The sequence below is a fragment of the Pristis pectinata genome, chromosome 22 (assembly GCF_009764475.1).
Source record: "Pristis pectinata isolate sPriPec2 chromosome 22, sPriPec2.1.pri, whole genome shotgun sequence".
NCBI lineage: Eukaryota > Metazoa > Chordata > Chondrichthyes > Rhinopristiformes > Pristidae > Pristis > Pristis pectinata.
Genome location: NC_067426.1, coordinates 16329424 through 16356635, shown reverse-complemented (window position 1 = coordinate 16356635; position 27212 = coordinate 16329424). Strand labels below are relative to the sequence as shown.

Genomic DNA, 27212 nt, shown 5'->3' with positions numbered 1-27212 from the left:
GGCCCACCTAGTCCATGCCAGCCTGGTTTTCCACCTAGTCTCATCTGTCTGCACCAGGACCATAGCCCTCCATACTGCTCTCATCCAAGCACCTATCCAAATTTTCTTATATGTTACAATTGAACCCGCATCTACCACTTCTGCTGGCAGCTCATTCCACACTCACACCACCCTCTAGTGAAGTAGTTCTCCCTCAGATTCCCCTTATATATTTCACCTTTCACCCTAAACCTATGACTTCTAGTTCTATTTTCACCCAACCTGAGGGGAAAAAGCCTTCATGCATTCACCCTATCTATACCCCTCATAATTTTGTATACTTCTTTAAGATCTCCTCTCATTCTCCTGTGCTCCAGGGAATAAAGTCCTAACCTGTTCGACCTTTCCCTATAACTCAGGTCCTCAAGTCCCGGTAACATCTGTGTAAATGTTCTCTGCAATCTTTCAAGCTTATTGATATCTTTCCAGTAATCTTTCCTGTAGGTAGGTGACCAGAACTACACACAATACCTCACCAACGTCTTATACGGCTTCAACATAACATCCCATCTCCTGTACTCAGTCCCCTGATTTATGAAGGGCAATGTGCCAAAAGCTCTCCTTACAACCCAGCTACCTGTGATGCCACTTTCAAGGAATTATGGATCTATATTTTCAAGTCCCTTTTTTCTACCGCACACCCCAGTGCCCTACCATTCATCGTGTAAGTCTTACCCTGGTTTGTCCTCCCAAAGTGCATCACCTCACACTTGTCTGCATTAAATCCCATCTGCCATTTTTCAGACCATTTTCCCAGCTGGTCCAGATCACTTTGCAAGCTTTGATAGCCTTCCTTGCTGTCCACTATCCCCCAATTTCCCAGCTACTGCAGTATAATATTGTGTGTCTTTTTTATTCAAAGAAAATGGAAGGGCTGCTCTCCATGCATACTTACATGTACAGAACACATCCATAAATCTGCCGCATAGATTGTGGAACTTGCCCAGAACCAAACCTCACTGTAGGTTTCAGTTTTACCACAAAAACTGCATCTTGGGCAAATCTGAAAGAGTCATTACTCAGACTGAATTTACCATTTATTTGTTGTTAAAATAATATTTTTGTCTGATTATAGGTGAAAGAGAAAAGAGGGTGACGATTAATGATGAGAAAATCATTATTAACGAACAGAGTGATCAGGACGAAGAGGAACATGAGAATGAGAACTTTATTGTAACTAATGAAGAGTCAGTTAATCCTGAACTGGTAAATACAGGAGTGGGTGAGACAAATTGCGAACAGTCAGAAATTAATAACAGGTAAAGAAACAATTCAATATACAATACAAAGATCTGTGATGTGTCATGATGCAGTGCAGGTGCAAGATGGAGTGAGGGTGCAGTGCGGAAATAAGGCTGGCGTGACGGTGCAGTGCAGTCCAGGTGATGTTGAAGTGAGGGATCGGGTGCAATATGGGTTTGACGCTGAAGTAAGGATGCAGTACAGATGTGAGATAGAAGTCAGGGAGTAGTGTGGGTACAAGGCTAGAGTGAGGATGCAAATGTGAGGCTGGAGTGGGAATGCAGTGAGGATTCAAGGCTGGAATGAGGTTGGGAGGTGGGAATAAGGGTGCATTATGGATGTGAGGTGGAACTGAGGGTGTAGTGTAGGTACAAAATAGGAATGAGGGTATGGTGTGGTTATCAGTTTAGTATGAGGTTGCAGTGCAGGTGTGATCCTGGCATAGCTCTATATTTGCACTAATAGCCCCCTGTTTCTTCAATTTATAGATCAATTGATGATAAAAGCTATGTTACGTCAAATGAGGGAACTTTTACTTTAGAGACCAATACCCAGGTCAGTTCTTTAAGCGATTAAAACTAATTTCTGATGTACTTGTGTATCAGACTACAACTCTTAACCAGTCTAATATTTTCTTTACAATTATTTAGTGAATTGGAAAAAGACCAGGAGCTTTCCTCTGAAAATGAACTGATGTGATCAGAGACCATGTGGAACATGCAAAGGTTTCTCTTCCATCACAGTTAGTGACTCTGCAGAAACTCCTGACTAATCGTGTCCTCTTCATGGAACCCTCATTTAGCAAGGGTACTGAAGCTGTGGGGAGGATGCAGATTAACATAATAGACGATTTCAGTGTTGGTAGGCTATAGATGAAGAGGGATTAAACAAAAGAAAATGACTCTATGTTTGAAAGAGAATTTAACAAGTCTGGAGTAGGCAAAGGCTTTCAGAGTGACAACACAGTCATGATGGGCTAAATTAGCTCTGCCTGTGCTGTAAAGTGCATGATTCTGTGATCCTTTCACTCCTGAACTACCTTCAGACTTGACTTCTCCAATGTCCTCCTGAATAACCTTCTGAACCCCACTTCTGTCTCCACTTTTCTTGCCTCATCTCTTCACTCTCAGCCTACCTACAGCTCACCCTCACTCTCTCATATATATCACCGTCACTTCCTCCTGCTGCCAAATTTTCAACTGGAGATGTAGTATTTAATGTATGTACTTTGAAAGAGATATCAAATTAATCCCACCCTTCTCCTGTTACCATGGCTTTACATATCCAATTCAAATATTTAGTCATATCCCTTTTGTAAGATACTACTGAATTCACTTCCATTATCCTTTTTTGCAGAACATTCCTGTTCTCAAAAATTTGCTTTAAAAAATTAAATATTAAAAAAAATTAAATTCCCTATGTCACCTTTAGTACTTTTGCTAATCCTCTTAAATCTGAGCCCTCAGGTTACTGATCCATCTGCTTTTAATGATTTGAATTTGTCCATCAAATCTCATACTGACTGTCTCTGCTCTAAGAAGAGAAATTCTACCTTCTCCAATTGCCTTTAGAGATTTGTGTGTATGTAATCCTGTGTCTCTCATGCAGCCCTTTAAATTTGTACCATGTCTACATTAATCCAATTTTCTTGAAGTTTTACTGTGCCCTTGTAAGTTTCTCAGGGGACAAAAGTGCAATATTTGACATAATCCTGTACTAGCAATTGGAAGAGCACCAGGAAGATCTGCAATGTTTTGTGGCAAAACTGGGATAATCTACTAACTAAAATGGCAGTGAAAATATGGTGAGAGTGAAAGGAACATCTGTTAACTTGCAAAGCTTTGTAAACTTAATGGAGTGGTCTGACAAGTACATAGAACATATAGAACACTACAGCACAGTATAGGCCCTTCGGCCCACAATGTTGTGCCAACATTTTATCCTGCTCTAAGATCTATCTAACCCTTGCCTCCAATATAGCCCCCTATTTTTCTATCATTCAGGTGTCTATCTAAGAGTCTCTTAAATGTCCCTAATGTATCTGCCCCCACAACCTCTGCAGGCAGTGCATTCCACGCAACCACCACTCTATGTTTTTTAAACATACCCCTGACATCCCCTTTATATCTTCCTCCAATCTCCTTAAAATTATGTCCCCTTGTGTTAGCCATTGTCGAACTGGGAAAAAGTCTCTGAATGTCGACTCGATCAATGCCTCTTATCATCTTGACACTCAAGTCCCCTCTCATCCTCCTCTCCAAAGAGAAAAGCCCTAGCTCACTCAACCTATCCTCATAAGTAGTAACAGAAATTTTACTGAAAGATATGAGGAGGTACAAAGTAATTACAAATATACGGATTTGGAGCAGGAGTAGCCCACTTGGTCCCTCAGTCCTGCTCCACCATTTAGGCTGATTTGATTGTAACCTTAACAACACATTCCTATCTATCCCAACCCCATAACCTTTCACCCTCTTACTCATAAGTATCTATCTACCTCTGCCTTAAAAATATTCAAAGGCTCTGCTTCCATCATCCTTTCAGGTGGAGAGTTCTAAAGACTCACAGTGATCTGAGAGAAAAAAACGTAGCCTCATATCTGTCTTTAATGAGCAACTCTTTATTCTTAAACAATGACCCTGGTCCTATATCCTCCCACAAGAGGAAACATCCTTCCCACATCCACACTGTCAAGACTCCTCAGGATTATATGTTTCAATCAAGTCCCCTCTTGTTTTTTCTAAATTCCAGCAAGTTCAAGCCTCTCCTGTGCGTCCTTTCTTCTTAAGGTCTTCTTCTTAGTAAACCTCTGAATTACTTCCAATGCATTTACATTCTTCCTTATTTGAGCAAATCAATACTGTACACAGTCCTCCAGATAAGGCCTTGTCAGTGCCCTATCTATTGAAGAATAGTCTTATTACTTTTGTATTCAATTCTACCAGCAATAACCAATGCCGTTCATAATTATTTGGTGTACCTGCACTAGCCTTCTGCAAATCAGGTACCAGAATGCCCAGATCTCTCTGCATCTTAGAGCTCTGCAATCTCTTACCATTTAGATAACATGCATTTTTTTAAAAATAATTTCCTGCTGAAATGGATAATTTCACAATTTCCCACATTACACTCCATTTGCCAGTTTTTTGACTTCTCACTTAACCTATCCATATCCCTTTGTAATCTCCTTATGTCCTCTTCACTAACTTACTTTCTTACTTATTTTGTGTCATCAGCAATCATGATGCCTTCATCCAAATCACTTATATAAATTACAAAAAGTTAAGGCCCCATCTGTGATCCCAGTGGCACACCTTTTTGCCAAACAGAAAATAACTCATATATGTCTGCTCTCTGTTTTCAGTTAGTTAGCCAACCTCCACACAGATTGTTACCTCCTACACCATTTATGTCATTTTTATTTTCAGCAATATCCTTTGATTTAACTAGAGGGCAACAGTACAATGACAAATAATCACTTCAGAGAAAATGGAAAAGTAATATAACACAAAGAGACAAATAAATTAAGTATATGGGTAATTATCCAAAAGCAAAAGAAAACTGCAGTTCCTGGAAATTTGAAATAAAAACAGAAAATACTGGAGTTGTTCAACAGGGCAGGTAACTTCTCTGCAGAGAACCCAGTTGATGACCTTTCATCAGAGCTGTGAAGGTGAGAAAACAAGCATGTTTTAAGTTGCGGAGGGTGGGAGGGTGATGGTTGGTGAGCCCAAAGAGAATGTTTGTTATAGAGTGGAAACCAAGATTGTCCAGAAATCCTTTTGGTGTCATCTAAGACAAGATGGCGAATGCTTGTTATTCCACAGCTGGTCTGTCTGGAGGAGTGTTAATAGGGAAGGATCAAGGAGGGCAAGAAAGAAATAAAAGAGCCAGTGCTGGAACTGTGAGGTGCAGAACACCAAATTGCTGGAAATTTGCAATAAAAGAAAATGATTTCAGACAGTATCTGTGTAGAAAGAAAAACTAAGTTGATATACAGGTAGATGGCCTTAGAGCAGAACTGACCAGTTCTGATACAAACACAAAAAGCTGGTCATCTGAAATTGTTGAATTCAATGTTGAGTCCCAAGGGCTGCAGAATACCTAGACAGAAGAGAGAGCCTGAGCTTTCAGCTCCCTATCATTTTAATTCTCCATCCTACTCTCACCGTAACCTCTCTGTCTTCCAAAGAAGCCCAATTAAGCTTGAGGAAAAACCTCATCTTTTTCAAGGCATTTTGCAGCCCTTGGTACTCAATGTTGATGACAGCAATTTCAGATATCTGGCTTTCTTGTTCATGTCAGAACTGACCAGTTCAGATATAAGGCCATCCATCTGTAATATTAGTTCTGTTTTTCTCTCTCCACAATTGCTGTCTGGTCTCATAATTATGTCTAGCATTCACTTTTGTGCCAAATTTCCAGCAGTCACTCTATCTCACAAATTTCAGCATGGTTCTTTTTGCTCTCTCTCTTTCTTTCTACTATTCTCATTCATCTCCATCCATTTAGATTCCAGACAGATCGGTTCTGATTAACAAACATTTATCACTCTCTCTTAGACAGCACTAACAGCACCTCTATCATGTGGACAGTTTGGTTCTCCGCCATATCACAAATTCCCTTTGCTCTCTCCAGTCCTATCCCTCTCTGCAACTTAAAACACAGTTGTTTTCTCACTTTTCCAGTTCTGATGAAAGGTCATCAACCCGAAATTTTAATGCTCTTTCTCTGTCCACAGATACTGCCTGACCTGCTGAGTGTCTCCAGGTAATTATCTACCTTTCCCCTTTCTATTTTCTTTAGAGTTTAGGGTTAAGCTTGACTTAGTAAGTATTTAATGTTAGTGAAAGGAAAATGCACTTTATGATTACATTCTAACTATATTTTAAAAACTGTAAATGATCAATCATGAATTAATGATTATCTATCAATCGAAATCAACCTAAATCTGGACCTCAAATTATTTCAAGAAGTAAACTGCATACAATCAGATAACTAATTAAGACAGAGCAGTGCAGGCAGTGTGTCAATAATACAGTATGTGGAAACATGTAGACAGTAAGCCTACCCCAATGACAAAGACAAAGGTATGTCTTAAAATACAGTATATTGTCCCAGAACCTTTTGGAATCTGAGCTGGAGACACTCATAAGGGAGGAGGAGAAGGAGGAGGAATTCATGGATTGTTTATGCAGAGCACAGTCATACACCAGATAAAAGCACCATTGTAAGAAGGGGAGAGTTTGGCTGTCAGTCAGCCAAGTAAAGCACGTGTCAGAAAGGCAGTGAAGAATGTCAGCAGACGGAGCTCATGCCTGATACGTACAAAATATCCAGTGCTTGTAATGTTTGCTGAGAAAGACTATGATGTATAACCAGAATGCTGACCAGAGGATCATGAGGCAGGAAATTGTGTAAGTGGAGGAACTGCAGAGTAAAAACAATTGAACTAATAGGGGTTTTGTAATCATGATTTTAGATAGAACTCTTGGCAAATCAAAAAGCTGTAGATGCTAGAAATTTGACACATGAACAAGAAATGCTAAAAACATTCAGCAGGTCAGATAGCATCTGTGAAAAAATAGAGTTAACATTTCAAGAATCTGCATGTTGACTTGTTTTGTGTATAACGATCCTCAAATCCTACTGAATACTAATATTTAATAATTAATCAATTTTAAAAACCAAATGTTTTTTCCATTCTTTACACCAAAGTGAATAATTTCACTTTTTCCACAATTTATCTTCTCCAAACACTCAATTTTACTTTTCATTCCTTTTGTGGACTCCTTGTAGCTTGCTTTCCAATGGAATATATTACTCTCAGTCCGGTTATCCATTATTAATAAAGAGTTTGAATTAATGAGTCCTAAGGATTGATCATTTTACTATTCCCTACTTACACACTGCCATCCCTAAAATAACTTGTTTATTCTGACTCTTTTTTTCTGTCTTTTAACTAATCCTCAACCCATGCTATTGAAATATGAGCCCTAATCACGTGGAACGACCCATTATCAAATGTCTAATTAAAATTCAAATATACTATCTTCACAATTATCCCTCTGCTTCCATCCTTTAAAAAAACTAGATGTCAAACATAGTTTCCCTTCAACAAATCTATGTTGACTCTTTCCAATTTTACTATTCTTCTCTAAGTTCATTATTAACATAGTCCTCATAAAAGATTTTAATAATTTTCCAACTATTTATAAACAAGCACTTGGTAGAGTTCTTTGACTGTGAATGGATTGGTTAGACCAGATATTGGAAGAATATTTCCACTTTTGGAAGACTTCAAAATTGGTGGGGGGGGGGGGTTGCATAAAGATAAGTCCAATACTAATTAATCAAGTCGAGAAATAAGAGAAATTTCTTTACTAGAAATTGTGAAATGCATTACCAAAGACTCAAAGTAAATAAAAGTTTTCAAAACAAAACAAGAGAGGGGAGGGAATAGAAGGGATGTAATAGAAAGGTTGAGATGAGATAATTGGAATGGGACAAGACTCAGATGAAATATAAACACCAGCATGGCCAAAGTGTGCCAAATGGCTTGTTAGTATGCTAAACATTCCATGTAATTCTCTAGTCTGGGCTGATTCTCAAGGTTCCTTCTCTTATACTGAACTTAACATCCATGGGTCCAATTTCCTCCCTCTAAGGTCAAACCTAGAATCATAGCCTATACTTCAAATGTGACCAAACTGATGCCTTGCAAAATTCAGCAGATTCAAAGTTCCACATGTAATCCCATTTCTTTTAACCACAGTCCCATTTTAAATTTCTATGTATCTCTCAATTACAAACACAAGAAGTAGGAACAAGAGTAAGCCATCTGCCTCTTTAAGTCTGCTCTGCCGTTAAATATGATCATGGCTGATCTTTCACCTCAACGTCATTTTCCTGTCCTATTCCCCTATTCCGTATGTTGATTAATATTGCATCTCATAGTCTGCTGTTCACTGTTGAATAGGGAAGTCACCCCAGCTTGATACTCAAGGATAAAAGATTTCAACCCAGATGATGAGGCAGACTAGGCAAGAGGATCGGCTAGCAATATAGTCTGTCCCAAAGTACAACTACATAGAGTGCTGTATGCAGATATAAAAGTTTCACTCCTGAAAAGAGATGTCCGAATCCTAGTTGTTGTGTAGAACAGCCTCTGTGTTCCCTTGGCATATACAACCTCTCTTCTTTTGATGATTATCTTCTATAATAGCTCCACGTTCCTGTGAACTTCAGTGCACACTCCCTCTCCTCTTCTACATCTCTGTCAACCATCTACACATAGCAGTACTTCTTGCAAATTGCAATGGTACTTGTATGATATGTGTGTCCCTGTAAGAGCTGGTTCCTGAAGTTACAGCTGTGCAGCTAAGAACATGTCCATGTAGTTGCACAAGATTGCTGTAGATCATTTCAGTAATGTGTGTTTAAATCACATGATGTTTGACTGTCAAGTCCTGCAATGCTTTCTAATGATGGTCGTATAAGAAGTAGGTCCCATTGGAAAATATTATTTGCATTGCGTTCTATGCTACCTTAGCATTCCCAAATTAGAGGAAGATAAATTTTGGATGAATATCCAGAAAGAGAATTCATTTTACAACTTTAACCAAAGCTCATTAAAGTTCCTCCAAACCGTTGTTGCTCTTTTCCTGTCTAATACTTATATTTTACTTTTCAGATCCAGCAAGATAGCAATGAGGCCTCTGTGAAAAAAGGTAAATTTGGAAGGTGTATGCAGATTGAGGCAGAGTCAAAACTCAAGGGTAGAGGTCGAGATAAGGGTCCTAGGTGGCAGTCTGCACATGAAAGTTGGCTTTGTAGATTGAAGGCTGAAGTTGAAGGGTTGATGTGTGGTTTCTGCTTAAGCAAATACTTTTGCTTCAATCGTAAACTTTTTATTTTCCTGCATTTACATAGTCATTGGAGGGGATTCTGAAACCTGTGCTGAGATGGGGAGGCAAGGGTAAAATTGTCTTGAGTTCTGTGGAGAATTGTTTCATTCTGGGCCTTACAGTGGAGAAGACTGCAGGAGGGGTGGTGGTCTCAGCCACTATGTGTAAGGTTAGTATGGGCCTAGGTCTGGTGAGGGATGGTGGTGGAGGGAGGGCTCAAGTCTTAACAGCCTGGTCCCTGTGACTGTTGGGGAATCCCAAATCCTCTTGGTGAGTAGATGAAGTGGCAATTGGGTGGTCCTGTGTCCTCAATTTAAAGTGTGCCACTTAGGACTGAGGCCAGGTTTGGGGGTTCAGGACAAGGAATGTCAGAGCGCACTGACGCAAATGGAGGTTATGGGGATAGATGGGGTGGGGGGGGGGTGGATGTTTTAAAAAGTCATTGCCTCAGCAGGTAGGGGGCCAGAGATAGGCAGGATGAGGAGGGGGCTGCCAAGGTTGAGGTTGGCAAGAATTTCTGCACAAATTTAATGCACTGGAATTTCTAAGCTGGGGTGGTGAGGTTGTTTGAAAATAGCGGCCTCCACTTAGGGCCTTGGAGGGTTGCTGGGAATGTCAGGAGGAATCAGAGTGGTTTGACAAAAAGGGGTTGTTGATTGAAGCCTGAACTTCAGTGGAAGTGATGGGGAGGTGGGGGGGGGGGGGGGGTAATTGTTTGGAAAGTTGAGGAGTGGGTGAAGAGGAGCAGGGGTCACAACAGTTTGAGAGGGCAGGAAGGGGATTGTGAGAGAAGGACGAAAGATTAGCAAAGACTTATAGGATCCCAATCCAGTGTTGCGGTGTAAAGACCACTGATGGTCACTCCCATGGAAAAATAGCCCAAGTTCCCTCAGGGCTGACTGAAGTGGAAATTATGTTTGGGTGTGAGGGTGACTTGTGCCAAGAAGAGCCTGGTTGAGCTTCCAAGATGGCAGAAAACAACTTAGAAATGGTTGTTAAAATATTTCACCCTGGAAAAAAAGTTAATTTTCAGTTGCATAATGCTGAAAGAGGTGCCATAAGGCAACTTAGGACCAGAGGGCACAGCCTCAGAATAAAAGGATGTCCCTTTAGAACTGAGATGAGGAGGAATGAGTCAGAGGGTGGTAAATCTGTGGAATTCATTGCCACAGACAGCTGTGGAGGCCAAGTCATTGGGTATGTTTAAAGCAGAGGTTGACAGGTTCTTGATTAGTAAGTGTGTCAAAGGTTACGGGGAGAAGACAGGAGAATGGGGTTGAGAGAAAAATAAATCAGCCGTGATCGAATGGCGGAGCAGATTCGATGGGCTGAATGGCCTAATTCTGCTCCTATGTCTTATGGTCTTAATTTCTAAACAAGAGTCTTTGCACACACTGGCAATCCCTCACCCATTCTGCTATTCCATGACAATACACAGTCACATTTACTTTGTGTGCACACTTCAGTTATGTTTTATGGTCATGTCAATTGATTGTAACCTTTATTTATGCTCTAGTTGCTGTGGACAATGACTCATTGGGAACTGAGGAGGACAACCAATTGGTACCAGTTATTACTTTGGAGGTACAGAGCACAACACAGTTCCCTTGCATACATCACGAGCACTGAACTATTGGTCTTGTCTACATGCTGGATATTAGACTGGAGGGAGATGAACTTGCTAAGGGCACTTTACAGCAGGATGAAGACAGAATGCTGGGCATGAGGAGCAGGAGGACGGAGAGAGAGAAGGGAATGGAGAGAAAGGGAGGGAAAAATGTGAGGGGAGAGAGTGAGAAGGATGAAGAGAGTGAGAAAGGAGTAAGAAGATGAAGGGGAAGAAGATGACAAAGATAAGGAAAAGAAGGTTGAAGAGAGAGGGGTTAGAAAGTTAGGAGAGTGAGAGAAGGTAAAAAGAAAGACGGAAGAGAAGGAAAGGGAAGAAGGTGTGAAGGAGAAAAGGAAGAGAAGAGAGGAATGGAAGGAAAAGTTAGGAAATCGAGGAGAGGATAAAAAGAGGAGTCAGGGAAGAAAGTGAGAGTGATATAATTGGATCGAGGAGAGACAAGGAAGTATTGTGAAGCTTGAGAACAATATCAATAGTTGAGTGATGAATATTGGAGTTCAATGCACTGGCTGGGACATGTGTTGCTTTTGTTGGATTGTATTTGAAGCTAGATACTAGTTATAATGGGATACTAGTTATAATTAAGGTCTTAATGCAAGTTGCTGATCAGCTTCTTGCCCTGATTTCTTATCTTCTTGAAAATTGCAGAATTATGATCCAATTGATGACGTTGATGGTGATGATGTTAGTTCCCAGCACAATAAAGAGGCCAACTTGCCAACTGAAGGTCTGGACGTCAACTGCTCAGTATCCAGTTTGCCCTCTGCTATGGATGCCAGCAGCTCAATGTCCAGTTTCCTACCTCCCACTGTGAGTACTGGCATGTACTGGGTACTGCTGCTTGTGCATTGGAATGTGTGGTTTTTCACTTTTGCATTCACTGGATGTAATGGGGCTCAATCCATACTGGGGTATCCCGGGGTTCAGACTGGTGCTGCTGTGTGCACTTGGATCTCATGGATTACTGCTTTATCTGTATGTGGATGCCTTGGGTTTCATTTACTCCTGTGTGTATGGGGATCTGTTATGTACTTAAGTACTGCATTTTAGACAGGATTATTAATAACCAAAGATTTTAGAATAAAAATGTGAAACGTTTTTGCTATTTTGCCATCTTTCTGTGAGGCACAATTGTGTGTTTGGCTTTTCCATATTTGATTTATGATGATTTATAAATGTTTCCCCTCATTTATGGTATATGGGTATTGTTGGCAAGGCCAGTATTTACTGTCCATTCCTAAATCCCCTAGAGAAGTGGTAGTGAGCTACATTCTAAACAGAGGCGAGCTTTTTGTCTGCCACCCTCATGAAAAGCAGCAATTGGATAGATAATTGGTCAGGAGTAAGAAGGCTGTGGTTTATCAGTGCTGCTGTTATTGAACTGAAGTTATTCTGGTCACATTGCACATTCCAATCCCTCTCAATAGTGTGACGCTGAATGGATACTTCCCTAACTTTAAAAGCTTGGCTGCAGATGTCACGTAGAACATAATATCAGCACCAGGTTCAGATTGTACATGTACTCAAAAATAGCACGAGAAAGCTTGAAGTGTTGCCAGAGATCATTTCATTGCCTATCTGTCATGGCCTCTCTTGCTAAATCTATGTGAACCTCTGAAAAATAATTTTTCTCATCCTCTATTAGTCTCACTTCAAGCAGTGTGAATGAGCAATTGGTATAAATTTAAAAGAAACAGCTTGGTTTGACTCTAAACGGATGAATAGTGAGCCGTTGAGGGTTACATCATACCGCCACTTCCCTTTGCAAATCATCTTTTGTGCCTAAATAGGTTTTCTATTATTTTTAGTTTGCCTGAGCAGCTTACTATAGTCCCCTTCCCACCCCAACTATGGCTGAACCCTACCCCATGACCTCCTGATGATGTGTCACCCTCAACCTCATGACCCAGTCTAAAACCACTTTCACACCCCACTCCTCAAATCCCCAAATTCCAGTCAAACCCCTGCCAGGCCAAGACCAATTTCCTCTGTTACCCCTGATTCTGCTCACCTAGACTTGGTCCAAACCAGTTGTATTTTCCTTCACTTCCAATAGTTTTGTAGCAGTGGTTCCACAACAGAGTCATTGACCCTCTTTGTAACAATCCTTTGGTCTAACCACTACGCTTATCATTCAATGCCATTACCATCACTGAGTCCCCATCATCAACATCCTGGGGTCACCACTGACCAGAAACTCAATTCAACTGTGGCTACAAGACCAGGTCAGGACCTAGGTACCCTGCAATAAGTAACTCATTTCTGGATACCTAAAGCCTTTCCACCATCTACAGGGCACTAATCAGGAATGTGATGGTACACACTCCACTTGCCTGGGTCAGTGCAGTTCCACACACTCAAGTAGCTTGACAACATTCAGGACAAAGCAACCTGCTTGATTTGCACCCCATCCACTATCCCCAAAGATTCATTCTCTGCACAATCGGCACACTAGAAAATCCACTCCAGTTACTTCCCAAGTTACTCCAACACCACCACCAAAACTCATGACCTCTACCAGCAAGGACATGGGCTTCAGTTGCATGGGAACATCATCACTTGCATATTTTCAAATCACACATTGAGTCACAGAATCATACAGAAGTGAAACGGGCCTTTCAGCTCACCACACCCACACTAACCTTTAAGTACCCATCTATACTAATCATCCTGATTTGGAAATGTATAACAGTTCCTTCATCGATTATGGGTCTAAATCCTGGAACTCCTTCCTTAAGGGCAATTAGGGAGAGATAATAAGTGCCAACCATGCCTGCAACACCCAGGTTTATTTATTCACTAATTCCCCTAAAAATGAATTAATAAATAAATAAAGGTACAGGTGGATCCCTTGGTTTATGTTTTGCACTACTTTGGTGCTCGAACCTGATTTTGTGTAAGGTGTAAGCCTTAACTGCTGAAATCAGTAGAGATCTTGAAATTTCCTGGATCACAGTAATTGTGCTCACACACACCTTGGGACTTATGCTATCCATTAGACTACATCAATCTTTTTGATACTGACACACTGGGAAGTGAGAATGAATATATCACTAATCGGTACTGTGTATTCTATTCTGCAGCTTAGTGGCAGTATGATGAGTTTGTACACCAACACTGATGTCGGGTGTGTGGATGTGAGAGGCAGTATCACTTTCTCACTCCATTACAATGACAGCAAAAGTGAGTTTCATATTAACGTGGTGCAATGCAATGATCTGGCTGGAGCCAAGAAAAATTCTTCTAACCCGTGAGTATTAATCTTAAGTTAAATGTGCTTTTGATACCTTTATTAACATGCAGTAGTTGAAAGTCCAATTGTTAGTGCTCTGAATCAGCACATAGTGTTAGATGGGTAGACTGATTTGGTTCAGAGGTACCCATGTGTAAAAGGCAGTGTGTTATCCACCCTGAAAAATGCACTTATTTGCCTTGATTCTTATTGAATCAACCATAGTCATGTATTCACATTCAAATGTTTCTGTTCCAGTTCCCACATTGTTACACCTGGCATCCCTCAATTTCCTTCCTATTTCTCAACTATAAGCTGACCTTGATATTATCTGCAAACCCTGCATTGGTTTCTTTTCAGTCACTGATGAAACCTCTCATTAGTTGGCCTTCCTACTGTTTCTAAACTGTCACACTGCTTGTTCAACATTGAATTGTGAATGAATGGATAATTCCTCTAATTAAAATCAGAAGATTATGTTTTTAATCAGGAAGGCATAGTCTTCAGTCTGTCAGAAACTCTGAATGTCAGCCATCAACTCCGACCCTTGCATTGTAATTGTGTGATGCTGAACAAGTTCACAAACATTTGTGTCACATTTGGCTCCAAACTAAGCTCCAGAATACATGTCTGCTGCATTACGAAGAGTGTTCATTCTCACTTCCATAACATTGCCCAACTCTGCGCTTGTGCTTTTTGGCCTAAGCTGGCACCTGATTAAGTATTACCTCAAATGTTTAAAATTGGGTTTATCTCCTCCATGCCTTATTCTTTACCTATCACTTTAGTGTATCCAGCCCTGCAATCCTCCACCCCTGCTCTTCTCCACTTCTGGTATTCTCAAATTAATTGCTTCAACATTTCTGACCATACCTCTACACTTGGGAATTACTTCCTAGGAGGTCCAGTTCAATGGAATTGTATTTTGTTAGAAATTTAATATATGTATACTAATATACAAATTTTGGTGGATGTAGAAATATTAAGCCTTGTAGGGTTGATTACTTTTTAAGATTTAGTTGGGTTTTCAGTTAGCATTTACTATTCAACTTAACTTTAAATTTAACATTCTTTTTTCTCAGTGTAAAAAAAAGTCAGTGTAAACAAACTACCAGCCAGTGGCAGTTACACAATTAATTAGCCAGTTATCCAGAATTGAGTAATTACTGTCAGCAGGGGCTACATCAGATCCTTGGAATTTTTATTAGTATGAATGTAGGAGGCTTTTGCTAATGCACTGAGTCAATCCTGCAGAACACTGTATCTATAGAGTACTAAACTCAGGATTTTGGTGAATAGGGAATTCAATGCAGTGAGGGACGAAATGATTTCTTTTAGAAAGATAGAGTGTCCAAAGAGGGTGCAGGAGATGGTGAGCGTTAAGAGTGGGGATAAAATAGCAAGGTTTTTTTAAAAATCAGAAAAGTAAAGGAGTTAAACAAATAGAGGTGTGACATCACAGGAAGGCAAATAGTTTGATTAGTTGAGGCCAGCACAAGGAAAGGAGCTGGTAGGTGGATCACTTGTGAGTGATCTTGTTTTCTTTTAAACAACATTTATTTCTGCTGAATGATTTAATTTAATAAATAAGGGCGTGACAGCATACCTTGCACTCATGTGGGAAATGCATGATACTTTCCATATCCTTGACAAACAGCGATGCAGGAAGTATCAGCAGCTGGAGGAGCTCAGATTTTGGAGTTTGGAGCTTGAGCAACAGCTGACTTCACTGTGGTCCACCCACATGACTAAATGTTTCATACGCAGCACATTTTTCAAGAAGTGCTCACCTTCCTCAAGAGAAAGCAGGCAGGGAAGGACCGAGTGACTGCCAAACAGACAAAAAAAAATGAACATATTGGTAGTTCAGGAGACAATAAAGGCATCTTGCTTTCTAACCAGTGTTCATTTTTGAATATTAACTGGGGAGAAGGATCACCTCAGGAGTGGAGCAAGGGCAAAGGCCAAAACCCATGGGTGGCTCAGCTGCACAAAGAGGGAGAGGAGAGTTCAGGAAAGCAATAGTTATTGGGAATTCTATAGTTAGGACCAGACATGACTCTACAATACATGTTGCTTCCCTGATCTGAGGGTTCAGGATATTATTGAGCAGGTGCAGAACATTCTAAAGGGAAAGAGTTAAAGCCAGGAGGAAAGCTATAGACTGTAGGAAGATAAAGAAGGTCTGATTGGTTTGGGGAGAAAATTCAGAGAAGTTTGAGGTAATGCATTTGAGGAGGTGCAACAAGGCAAGAGAATGCACAACAAATATAAGAGGCATATGGGAACAGAGGGACCCTGGGCTGTGTGTCCACAGATCACTACAGACAGAAGGACAAGGAAGTAAATTGGTTAAAAAGATACATGCGATGCTTTCTCCTGTTAGACAATGGATACAGTTAAAGAGCATGATGGTTATGTTTAAACTGTATATAAACCTAGTTTGACCACAGCTTGAGTACTATGCCGAGTTCTGGTCCCCACATGTGGGAAAAATGTGATTCCACTGGAAAGGATGCAAAGGAGATTTAGGAGAATGTTGCCAGGATAGGAAAATTTTAGCTGTGAGAGTAGACAGGGGTTGTTTTCTCCAGAATAAAGGAGGCTGGGGAGAAACTTAACTGAGGTATATAAAGTTATGTGGAGCCCAGGTAGAATAAATAGGAAGGACCTATTTCTCAGCAGTTGGGTGAAAAACAGAGGGCATAGATTAAAAGCAATTGGTAGAAGTATTAAAGGGGTATGGAAGGGAAAATAATCATCTGAAAGGTGATATGGGTTTGGAGGTGACTGTCTGCAAGAGTGATAGTGGCAGAAGCCCTCATCTCATTGAAAGATGTATGTTTGAGGAGCCATAATATTCAGGCCTGTGGACCAAGTGCTGGAAGCTGGAATTAGGCTGAATAGCTCTGTACTTACTAGCACAGAGACAATGGGCTGAATAGCTTCCTTCTGTGTCATAAACTGTAATTCCTTATGAAGTCTCACTTGACTCCTTTGGTTTCCTCCTTGAAATTTCTTTATCAGATCAATCCATCCATACATGGTGCAGTTTCAAATTTTGTTTCTAACAGCTGCTGTGATCAAATTGGGACAATCTACTACATTAAGGGTCCTTTTAAATATAAGTTTTTGGTTTGTGTTTGTGTATGTGTGTGTGCGAGAGAGAAAATGAGAGTTCTCAGCATTACTTGAGGAAATTCATGGGAAGCACTGATTGATCTTACTAACTTTGCCTTTCAATAGCTATGTGAAGAGTTATCTTCTCCCAGACAAATCATTTCAAGGCAAGCGCAAGACCTCAGTGAAGAAGAAAACCCTGAATCCTACATTTAATGAGCAGTTATTGGTGAGATCAGTTATTGTATCTTTATTCTCATTCACCATTCACTGTTCATAAGTACCTGAATCTTTCATCAGGTCTTACTGGACTACAATGGAAAAGATGCAGTTTGTGGAAGTGCCCTTAATTATTGATAGTAACTTTGGAGTTTCTACATTAAACCTGGCCTGTCTAGAAATTCTAAAGTTGTTGTAAGTGTCATGGTGTAATAATGCCAAACACTGACAGTTTTGCTGTCATTCCAACAGCAAAGTGCAGAGCCAAGCACCCTAAAAGATGTGCTCCAAAATATGTCATATGTTTTCACACATCTGACATTTAATCATATAAAGTGAATAAATTACACATCCAACATATCATGTACATATACACATGAACACATACATATTATATATATATATATATATATTCAGATTTAATCATTGTACACTTACTATACAACTGGCATATATCATGCGGAGGCATACTGCAATATAACCTTATATATTGCTTCATCGGAAGATGGACATCATATGCATACCAATAGACCAAAGCAGTTATACCTGTTGTATCCAATATCCATTCCATTTCTTTCACCTCTGAAATATTACCTAACTTGTGGATTTAGCCTACCTCCTGCTGAAGCTCTCATCAATTCCCAGTGCTTGTAATTTTCACTCTTAACTCTTTCAATGCTGTCCTTGACAGATTCACATTACCCACCCCCTCTCTGCCCATTTTGGTTGATAAATCTCATTAAACTTCTGTATCTTTATCTCTCTTGACTATTTCAATGCTGGCCTTTATTGGACTCTCATCTTTAACCCCCATTCCCCCCCCCCACCCACAAATAAACTCCCTTAAATCTCTCTATCTCTCTCTCTCTCTCCTCTTTTAAGATGCTTTTCTCACCTACTGTACCATTTTTTACTAAGCTTTTGGTCGTCTGACCTATCATCTCTTTGTGTAACTTGGTATTAAGTTTTGATTGATAATCTTCCTGTGAAATACATTGCCTTACTTTATACATTAAAGCTGCTGAATAAAACAAAACATCATATTTACAAACTGATGTCTCTGACATATACAGTATGGTAAATATACATTGACAAATCTTGCCAAGGTATTTATTTTTACACTGACACATCCTGACATGTATTTCATCTATATACTGACACAAAGAAACACAGACCAATATATAGTATATACCACCTCACACTTCCACAAATAGTATATACTTTGACACGTACATAAAATACATTACTGCTATACATCCTGGCTTTTACAATACATATATATCCTGTATATCCTGGCTATATATCCTGGCTTTTACAATACATCCCTTGGCACACAAGTGTACATTACATATACCTTGTCATAAATGCATAACACATCCATTAGTTCGAGTACTTGCAGCCCCCTAGCCATATCCACAGCTAATAGCTCCTACACAACAATGTTTTGTGAGGTTTTTACTGATCCATTCTTTCTGAAGCTATTTGCTAGCCATTGCACTGTGCTTGATGGATTCACTCATCCATTGCTCATAACATATCTTTTTTTTAAATTAAAGTACAAACTGGAAAAAGCAGAGCTGCAGAGTCGGACTCTAAACCTCTCAGTGTGGCATAGAGATCACTTTGGGCACAATCCCTTCCTGGGGGAGGTGGAAATCACATTGGAACACTGGGATTGGACTAATACTAAACCAACAACCTATACCCTTCAGCCACGGGTAAGATTTTGTCACCGTTCTGCACACGTTAACCTACATTCATGTATTGTCCAGTTTCTGTGTTCTAACTATATTGACAAAACAAGGACTAAGAAATGGCTATTCGTCCAAGAAACTCCTCTCATGACAGTAAAACCACAAATTCTGATGTTCTTTGGATTTCATTGTCTTTAAATATTGCACATGTTAGAAAAGTTTTTGCAATCGAAGGGCATAATATAGGTGTAATTAATTGGGGAAAATGGCTATTATGCTCAAGTTATGCTCACTAAGAAATTTGTCCAGTTTGTCCAATAGATTGTGGCAATGACACAGTGACTTTTTTGTAGTTGATTATAAAGGCCCAGTTTTCTCTGCTACTGTGAACCTGGTGATGGATATTACTTTCTGTCAATGAGCGCCCAATTCACCAATGATTGACTTGTGGCTTCTGGCATTTCTAATCTGAATGCACAACATGGAACAGAGTGCAGAACGGAGAGCAAGTGATGTAAAATTCACTGCATTGTGATTGCTCTCTCTCTTTCTCTCTCTGTCTTTCTGTCTCTCTCTCTCTCATCATTGATTCATGAAAATACATTTGAAATATATACTGTTGGCTTTAATACTGAGCATGTCAAGAAATCTTGTTGTATATGTACTGCAAGAACATTTTTATTGTTGCAAGTAATTCTGGAATCAATTCCAACTCAAATTCCATTCTAGTCTAATCAAGTGTGTTTCTAATACAAAAACATGTTGGAAAAGATACTTGATTACAAAAAATTCTAACTGCATTAGCAAAGTTAGGAATAAGATTCTCCATGTAATCAATGACTATAACCAGTTTGTTGGAAATCTGCTATTTCCTATCGTCTAAATGCTAACTCTTTTGTTGATCTTCAATGGACCAGCCTGCCTTTGTGCCATAGAATAGCCCCAGCTCAATCTTGCAGTCAGATTCTCCATGTTTCTTTGTTTGTCTGTTGTGCATCTACTCACACAAATAAAACAGGAATCTGGGGTACAGCTTGGCTATATATTGGTATTTTTAAAGAGATGATATTAAGATTTGTGGGAACATGTTGAGTTTTAATGTTTCCACTCTGGATCCTGTTTCCATTCTGGATCCTGTTTCCATGTATTTTGACACTGGCTGTTTTTGACATGTTTATGATACTAATAGAATAGGATTCTCAATGAGAGTTCCTCACTATTTTGGGAAAAAAAAGTATGGGCTGCACTCATCCATGTTAGAATATTCCATTAAACTCCTGATTTGCTTCTGACAACGGCCTGTAATTGAAAAGAAACATCCAGTAAATGGATAAGAATTTAGCTGGATTTTTTTTTCTTTTCCACTGATTTTGATTGAAATCCAACCATTTTTGTTTTTTCAAATTCCCTATCATCGGTGTGCAGGGCTAGGTTTATAGGTGAAAATCTATATGCTGGAAATATGAAATAAAACAGAAAATGTTGGAAATACTCAGCAAGTCAGGCAGCATCTATGGAAAGAGAAATAGAGTTAACATTTCAGGATAAGACCTGAGGTGTTTCGAGGTGAGTTTCCAGGGATTGGGAGTGGCGACAGATTGGTTCAACATCTCTAAACTTTATGTTCTTATCACCATCTGTTATGAGAAAGGTTCTTCTGGTATCTTAAAGATAAAAGGTATCTGGACACACAGTCTTTGTGTTTTAAAAGGAGGATCTTATTCACAAAGACCGACGCGGGAACAGAGTGTGAAGGAGCAAATACACCCTCGCACACTCGCACTAGGGTGACCGCGAAACGTGGGGGAAGTTGCAACGGGGTGAAGTGCACACACGATCACACACACACAATGAACTAGTACAAACTATCAGGAATGAACAAATACGTTGTCTGGACCCCCCTGAATCGAGACAAACAACGGCTCTACGCTACTGGGAATCTACTCGGGACGTTCCTAGACCCCTGTGAAAGTGCACCCTCTCACCTGTGGTCTCAACCCCAGCAGCAATCGGAAAAGAGGACGAGGGCCCACGTGTACCATCTTTTATAGGGCTGTAGCGGGATGGAGCCCACTCAGGTGAAACAAGCCAATGACTCATGGTCAAGAACAAAGGTGGGTTATGAGCCAATCCTCAGGTGTGCTCTTTAATGGGTGGGGCGGAGCCGGACCCTTGATTGACAGTGGTATAGCTTCCAACCTGATCGGCAATGCTATCATCCGACCGTGGGGGTCAGTAGTTTTGTCACTGTCATCTGACCCCTGGCCTTTTATACTACACCATCTTCATCCCTAAATCACCCTCTACATTCAATCCATCTACCATCATTGTTGATGAAATCAATATCACAACCAATACCTGTTCTTTGCCATGCTGTATGTAAACATAGCTTTCCTATATTTTCTTTGTAGTAGGGAGTAAGCAGGGAGTAATGTGGAACTAAACTCTGTTAATCTGCTCTTGTACAGATTGCTGCTCCGCCAAGCATGAACCAAAGCAAAGGTCAGCTCTCCTTGTCGCTGAAATTCATCCCAGCAGGATCATGTGGTATGTTCAATCAAACCATTATCATTTTCTAATCACAAGCTGTAAAGGTGTAAGAAGTAGGGCAGAAATAAGCCATACAACCCTTTGAGGCTATTGTGCGATTTAACAAGACCATGGCTGATCTGCTCAACCCCACATTTCCATCCTTTTAACAAAATTAATTGCTTTTTATTTCATGATACATATTTTATGTACACACAAACACACAAAAGTCATGCAAAAACAGAAGTTACAGCCAACATTGCTACAGTTCCTAAACACAATGAACTTTAAAGAGAAATATAAAGACTAAAACCTGTAATATAAATCTTATGTGGTAGCCTTTCCTTACCAGTCAGTTTCACAACACACTTCTAACATTCCTCTGGACCTTAAGTTGTGCAACACTTGTTTGTGAAAGGTTTATTAAGCTGAAAAACAGGCAGATTTTGGGTTGACCACACAACATTTTGTCGAATTAATGGTTTTCCAGCTGTAGATGACTTTGGGCTTGGTCTACATCCTGGGAACAGCTTGTAGAGTATAGAATCCTGTGTTATCAAGCAGTTAGGGGAGAGCTGGGACTGATAATGATGCATTCCTTTCCACGTAGTTGACGTTTTAGGTTGAGGACCCTTCATTTGGACTGCAAGATGAAGGGTCTCAACCTGAAACATTAATTGTCCACTTCCCTCCACAGATGCTGCCCAACCCACTGAGTTCCTCCAGCATCTTATTTGTTGCTCCAGGTTCCAGCATCAGCAGTCTCTTATGTCTCCATTCCAACGAAATCCAGCTTTCTCAGTTTGGGGACAAGCAGAATCTCATTTTGCATAAACTTGATATTTGCGGTTGATAAATGCTGTGCTGAGGACCTCCACCCTCTCCACTTACACTTAGACACAGCATCTTTCCAAAGAGACAGTTGTTTAGGTGAAGTACACACCTTCCCAGTTAAACATGGAAATCCAAAAGTTGCTGTCAATGATTCCCTGTTCCTCCACACCCGAGCATTTGGCACTTTTCTCCAACTTATTCTTCAATGAACAGACAAGAAACAGCTCCATGGAAACTACTCCCAAATGAAATTGATGCTTCTCCTTAGAAGTGTAAACTTTAAAACTATAACAAGATATAATTACTGTGTAGCAATATCTCTGGCCCTAAAATAACTAACTTTGTGTGGTTTATAATACTCAGATAAATAATTTAAATTTATACTGAATTTTAAGATAATTATTTTAATCTTTTAAAGTATGTATCATATTTCAGATCGTATCATAATCTAACATGAGTTCTGATCTTTATTTTTCATTCTGCAAAAGAATAATTAAAATATTAGTCAAATTTTTTCTTTTTATTTCCTTGTAATCAGCTGCTCAGCTGGTCTCATTTTACTACTGTTGCTGGATGCCAGAGATTCCTGGCAGCAACTGGCCTTGGAGAAAAGGAAAATTCACAAAGGTTGGCCGATCATTGTGGTTCCTTTCTTCAATGTTAACAACTAGCTCCGTTGTTTAACCACTGACATAAAATACAGAACAAAAATTGTTAATAGCCTACGCTAAAGTACTAATCCTTATGGCACACTGCTAAGCCAAAATTAGTTGTTAATTCTGGATCTGTTTTCCAAGTAACCTGAACCAATATCCCCTGCTTGGCTCAGTACCAAATTTTGTTTGCGTTAAATTCCTGCAGATGCTGGACATCTGAAACAAAACGCAACATTCCAATAATACACAGCAGACCTGGCAGGAAGTGTGGTTGGAGAAACAATTAACATTTCAAGACGTGACCTGGAACATTAGTTATGTTTCCCTCACTGCAGATGCTGCCTGATTTGCCGAGTATTTTCACTATTTTGTGTTCTACTTCCGTACAAATGCAAGTTGTTATGTCTTGTTTCTTCGGCTGCATTCGCAGTACTCGGGTGAAGTTGGGTGAGAATGAGGTGAAACCAACATTATGGAGTTGGTGAGGAGTGCGGTAATGGGATAACGTGGAGAAGCCAGAAGTGATGACGCAATCTCTCTCTTTAGATCAAGGGTTGCCTTCCACAGCAGAAGTGCACATCTGGCTAAAGGAAGCACGAAATCTCATCCCTATCCGATCCAAGGGCATCAACTCCTTTATTAAATGGTAATGGAGTCTTTAATTTCTTGAAAATGTGCAATTTTCTGTCTTGCTGATCAAAAGGGGAAACAGGAGAGGATGAGAGAAGGCGGAAAGAAATTAGCTGCTGGTACAATTTATCTTGCTCTCACCTGAGCCAGGTTCCTGACATAGTGGGGTAGTGGGGTGGCCATCTATTGGAGCAACAATCTGTAGCAACTCCCCAGTAATTCAATCCAACTTCCCAGCATAAACTCTACTCCTGATTGTCCCAAAGGCTTGTAGAGATGTCCATTGGTTTTCTCAGAATCCTGGCATATTCTACTGAAAGAATCAAATAGCTCAGAAGTATTAATGCCTGCACAAACTTGGTTATGGCTAGAATTAACTCCTGCCTGAGCAAGGACCAGGACCTGCTGCAATTGGCCTACTGCCGCAACAGGTCTATAGCGGATGCAATCTCACTGGCTCTCCACTCTGCTTTGGAGCACCTAGACAACTGCAAAACATACGTCAGGCTGCTGTTTATCAATTACAGCTCGGTGTTCAATAACATTATCCCCTCAGTATTAATCACCAAGCTTCTGAACCTGGGCCTCTGTACCTCCCTCTGCAATTGGATCCTCGACTTCCTTGTCGGGAGACCACAGTCAGTGTGGATTGGTAATAACATCTCCTCCTCACTGACAATCAACAGGTGCACCTCAAGGATGTATGCTTAGCCCACTGCTCTACTCTTACAATCATGACTGTGTGGCTAGGCACAGCTCAAATGCCATTTATAAATTCGCAGATGACACCACTGTTTTTGGTAAAATCTCAGATGGCAATGAGGAGGCATACAGGAGTGAGATAGATCAGCTGGTTGAGTGGTGTCACAACAACAACCTCACACTCAACATCAGCAAGACCAAGGAATTGATTGTGGACTTCAAGAAAGGGAAGTCGGGAGAACACGTATCAGTTCTCATTGAGGGGTCAGTGGTGGAAAGAGTGAGCAGCCTCAAGCTCCTGGGTGTCAACACCTCCGAGGATCTGTTCTGGGCCCAACAGATTGATGCAGTCACAAAGAAGGCACGCCAGTGGCTCTACCTTGTTATGAGTTTGAGGAGATTTGGTATGTCACCAAAGACAAATTTCTACAGATGTACAGTGGAGAGCACTCAGACTGGTTGCATCACAGCCTGGCATGGAGGCTGCAATGTGCAAGATCGCAAGAGGCTGCAGAGAATTATAGACTCAGCCAACTCCATCATGGGCACAATGCTCCCCACCATTGAGGATGTCTTCAAGATGCCTCAAGAAGGTGGCATCCATCATTAAGCACCCTCACCATCTGGGACATGCCCCCTTCTTGCTACTACCGTCAGGGAAGAGGTACAGGAGCCTGAACACCCACACTCAACAATTCAGAAGCAGCTTCTTCCCCTCCATCATCAGATTTCGGAACAGTCCATGAACACTACATCATTGTTCCTTTTTTATTGCAATATTTATTTATTTTGTAATTTATAGTAATTTTATGTCTTTGTACCATACTGCTGCCGCAAAACAACAAATTTCACATCATATAAGATAGTGATAATAAATCTGATTCTGATTCTGAATTTAGCAACTGTCCCAATACATGGGCAAATGCAGTCAGTACCAATTTTATACACAGGATCTTCATAGGACTACAGCTGGAGCACTGTGTGCAATTTGGTCTCCTTACCAAAGAAAGAATATACTTGCCATGGAGGGAGTGGAACAAAGTTTTATGAGACTGATTCCTAGGATGGACTGTCATTTGAGGAAAGGTTGGTTTAGCCAGGTTTATATTCACTATCATTTAGAGGAACGAGAGGAAATCTTATTGAAATGGACAAAATTTGACAAGCTCGATGCAAGGAAAATGTTTTCCCAACTGAAGGTTCTAAAAATTAGGGTTATAGTTTTAGGATATGGGATAAGACATTTAGAATTGAGGTAAGGAGAAATTTCTTCACTCAGAAGGTGATGATCCTATGGAATTTTCTACGACTGAAGGCTGTGGAAGCCGAGTCAATGAATATATTCAAGAAGAAGATGGAGATTTCTAGATATGATAGTCATCAAGGGGAGAACTGAGACACGGGATAAGCCAAGATTGTATTAAATGACAGAGCTGGCTTGAAGGCCAAGTGAAATACTTCTGCTATTTTTCTATATGTCTATATAATGTACAGCTCAATCTCATATCGTTATCTTGTCGTTATCAGTTGTATTCTACCAGATACCAATAAGTCCAGTCAACAGAAGACCAGAGTGATAAAGAAGGACCTGAATCCTGTTTACAACCATACGATGGTATATGACGGCTTTCAGACAGAAGATGTGAGTGAGACCTGTGCAGAATTCACTATCTGGGATCATGATACCTTTTCCAGCCAGCTACTGGGAGGACTGAGACTCAGTCTGGGAACAGGTAACAGAAATAAGGATTTTGCTCGGTTCGATATATTTAATAAAATTATCTTATACCATTGCCTTGATCGATGGATGACCCTACACTCATTCTTTGCACATTTGTACCTTAAAAGTGCAGTTAGGATCCCATGTGGATCATAAGACTTCAACTTGTACATTAAGAAATGCCTTCCAATGGAAATAGTCAGGTGTTCTGGACAGAACATGAGTAAACAGATTGGGAAGTTGTATCACAATCCTCTAACACCATTTCCAGGCTGCTGTAACTCTCATTTGTACATCACAGAGTCATTTATGCTGCAGGATGTGAGATGGCTATTCCGTGAACTATATAGCCAAACTAAATCTGCAGGATCCCTCGCATCTACCCTCTGGGTCCCTATCTGCCTTCCCAAGTCCCCATCTTTTCTCCTTAATGGTTCTGTCCGGTCCTATATTTTGTTTTACACTTTGCACTTGCATGTATTCTAAGCCAAACATCAGCATTCTTGCTGAACATGTGCACCTGCCTGCCAAAGCACCTACCATTGAATTTGGGCCAGTGGGCACTTGTCCATAATATGTGCCATTGTTTGGTCTGCAGACCCGGGTAATCGTGCAGACCCCAAGGTTACTGGTTTAGGACAACTTAGTCCACAAGTGGTTAAGAAAGTGTGCTGAAGACATGGCAGTACCAACCAGGCAGGCAAGCAATAAGGCCTGTAAATAGGAACCAGATATTGGCTGATGGCAGGTGCCAGTACTCCTGCCACATGTCTCCTCTGTTATCACATCCTTGTTCAGTAGCTTCAACCACAGTATGTGGCAATGGATCAGTATCGCCAGCCAGATCCAACAAATTCCTTGGGTTAGTACTTGAAGAATCCCAGCATTACCAATTACAACAGTACAACCAATGTAAACCCTGTTTCCTGTTACATTATCAGACCTGCACTTTTGTGCTTTGCAACTTAACAATGAGGGCTTATTGGCAACCAAGAAACAGTAACAGTTCATTGAATCTAATGCAGGCAAAAATGAAGTTCCGCTGATCACTCTCAACCTTT

General features: G+C 40.3%; 1 protein-coding gene across 1 annotated transcript in view; it reads left to right on the top strand.

Moving 5' to 3' along the window:
• LOC127581852 (synaptotagmin-like protein 1) overlaps nucleotides 1-27212 on the top strand; it is a 45869-nt gene that overhangs the window by 16922 nt on the left and 1735 nt on the right. Inside the window, exons 4-14 of the mRNA XM_052036651.1 lie at nucleotides 1115-1298; nucleotides 1770-1836; nucleotides 8975-9011; nucleotides 10705-10772; nucleotides 11464-11625; nucleotides 13899-14065; nucleotides 17294-17396; nucleotides 18943-19104; nucleotides 21549-21627; nucleotides 23646-23745; nucleotides 25959-26164. Of these exons, the coding sequence (XP_051892611.1) occupies nucleotides 1115-1298; nucleotides 1770-1836; nucleotides 8975-9011; nucleotides 10705-10772; nucleotides 11464-11625; nucleotides 13899-14065; nucleotides 17294-17396; nucleotides 18943-19104; nucleotides 21549-21627; nucleotides 23646-23745; nucleotides 25959-26164 (1335 nt within the window). The remainder of the gene's footprint in view (nucleotides 1-1114; nucleotides 1299-1769; nucleotides 1837-8974; nucleotides 9012-10704; nucleotides 10773-11463; nucleotides 11626-13898; nucleotides 14066-17293; nucleotides 17397-18942; nucleotides 19105-21548; nucleotides 21628-23645; nucleotides 23746-25958; nucleotides 26165-27212) is intronic.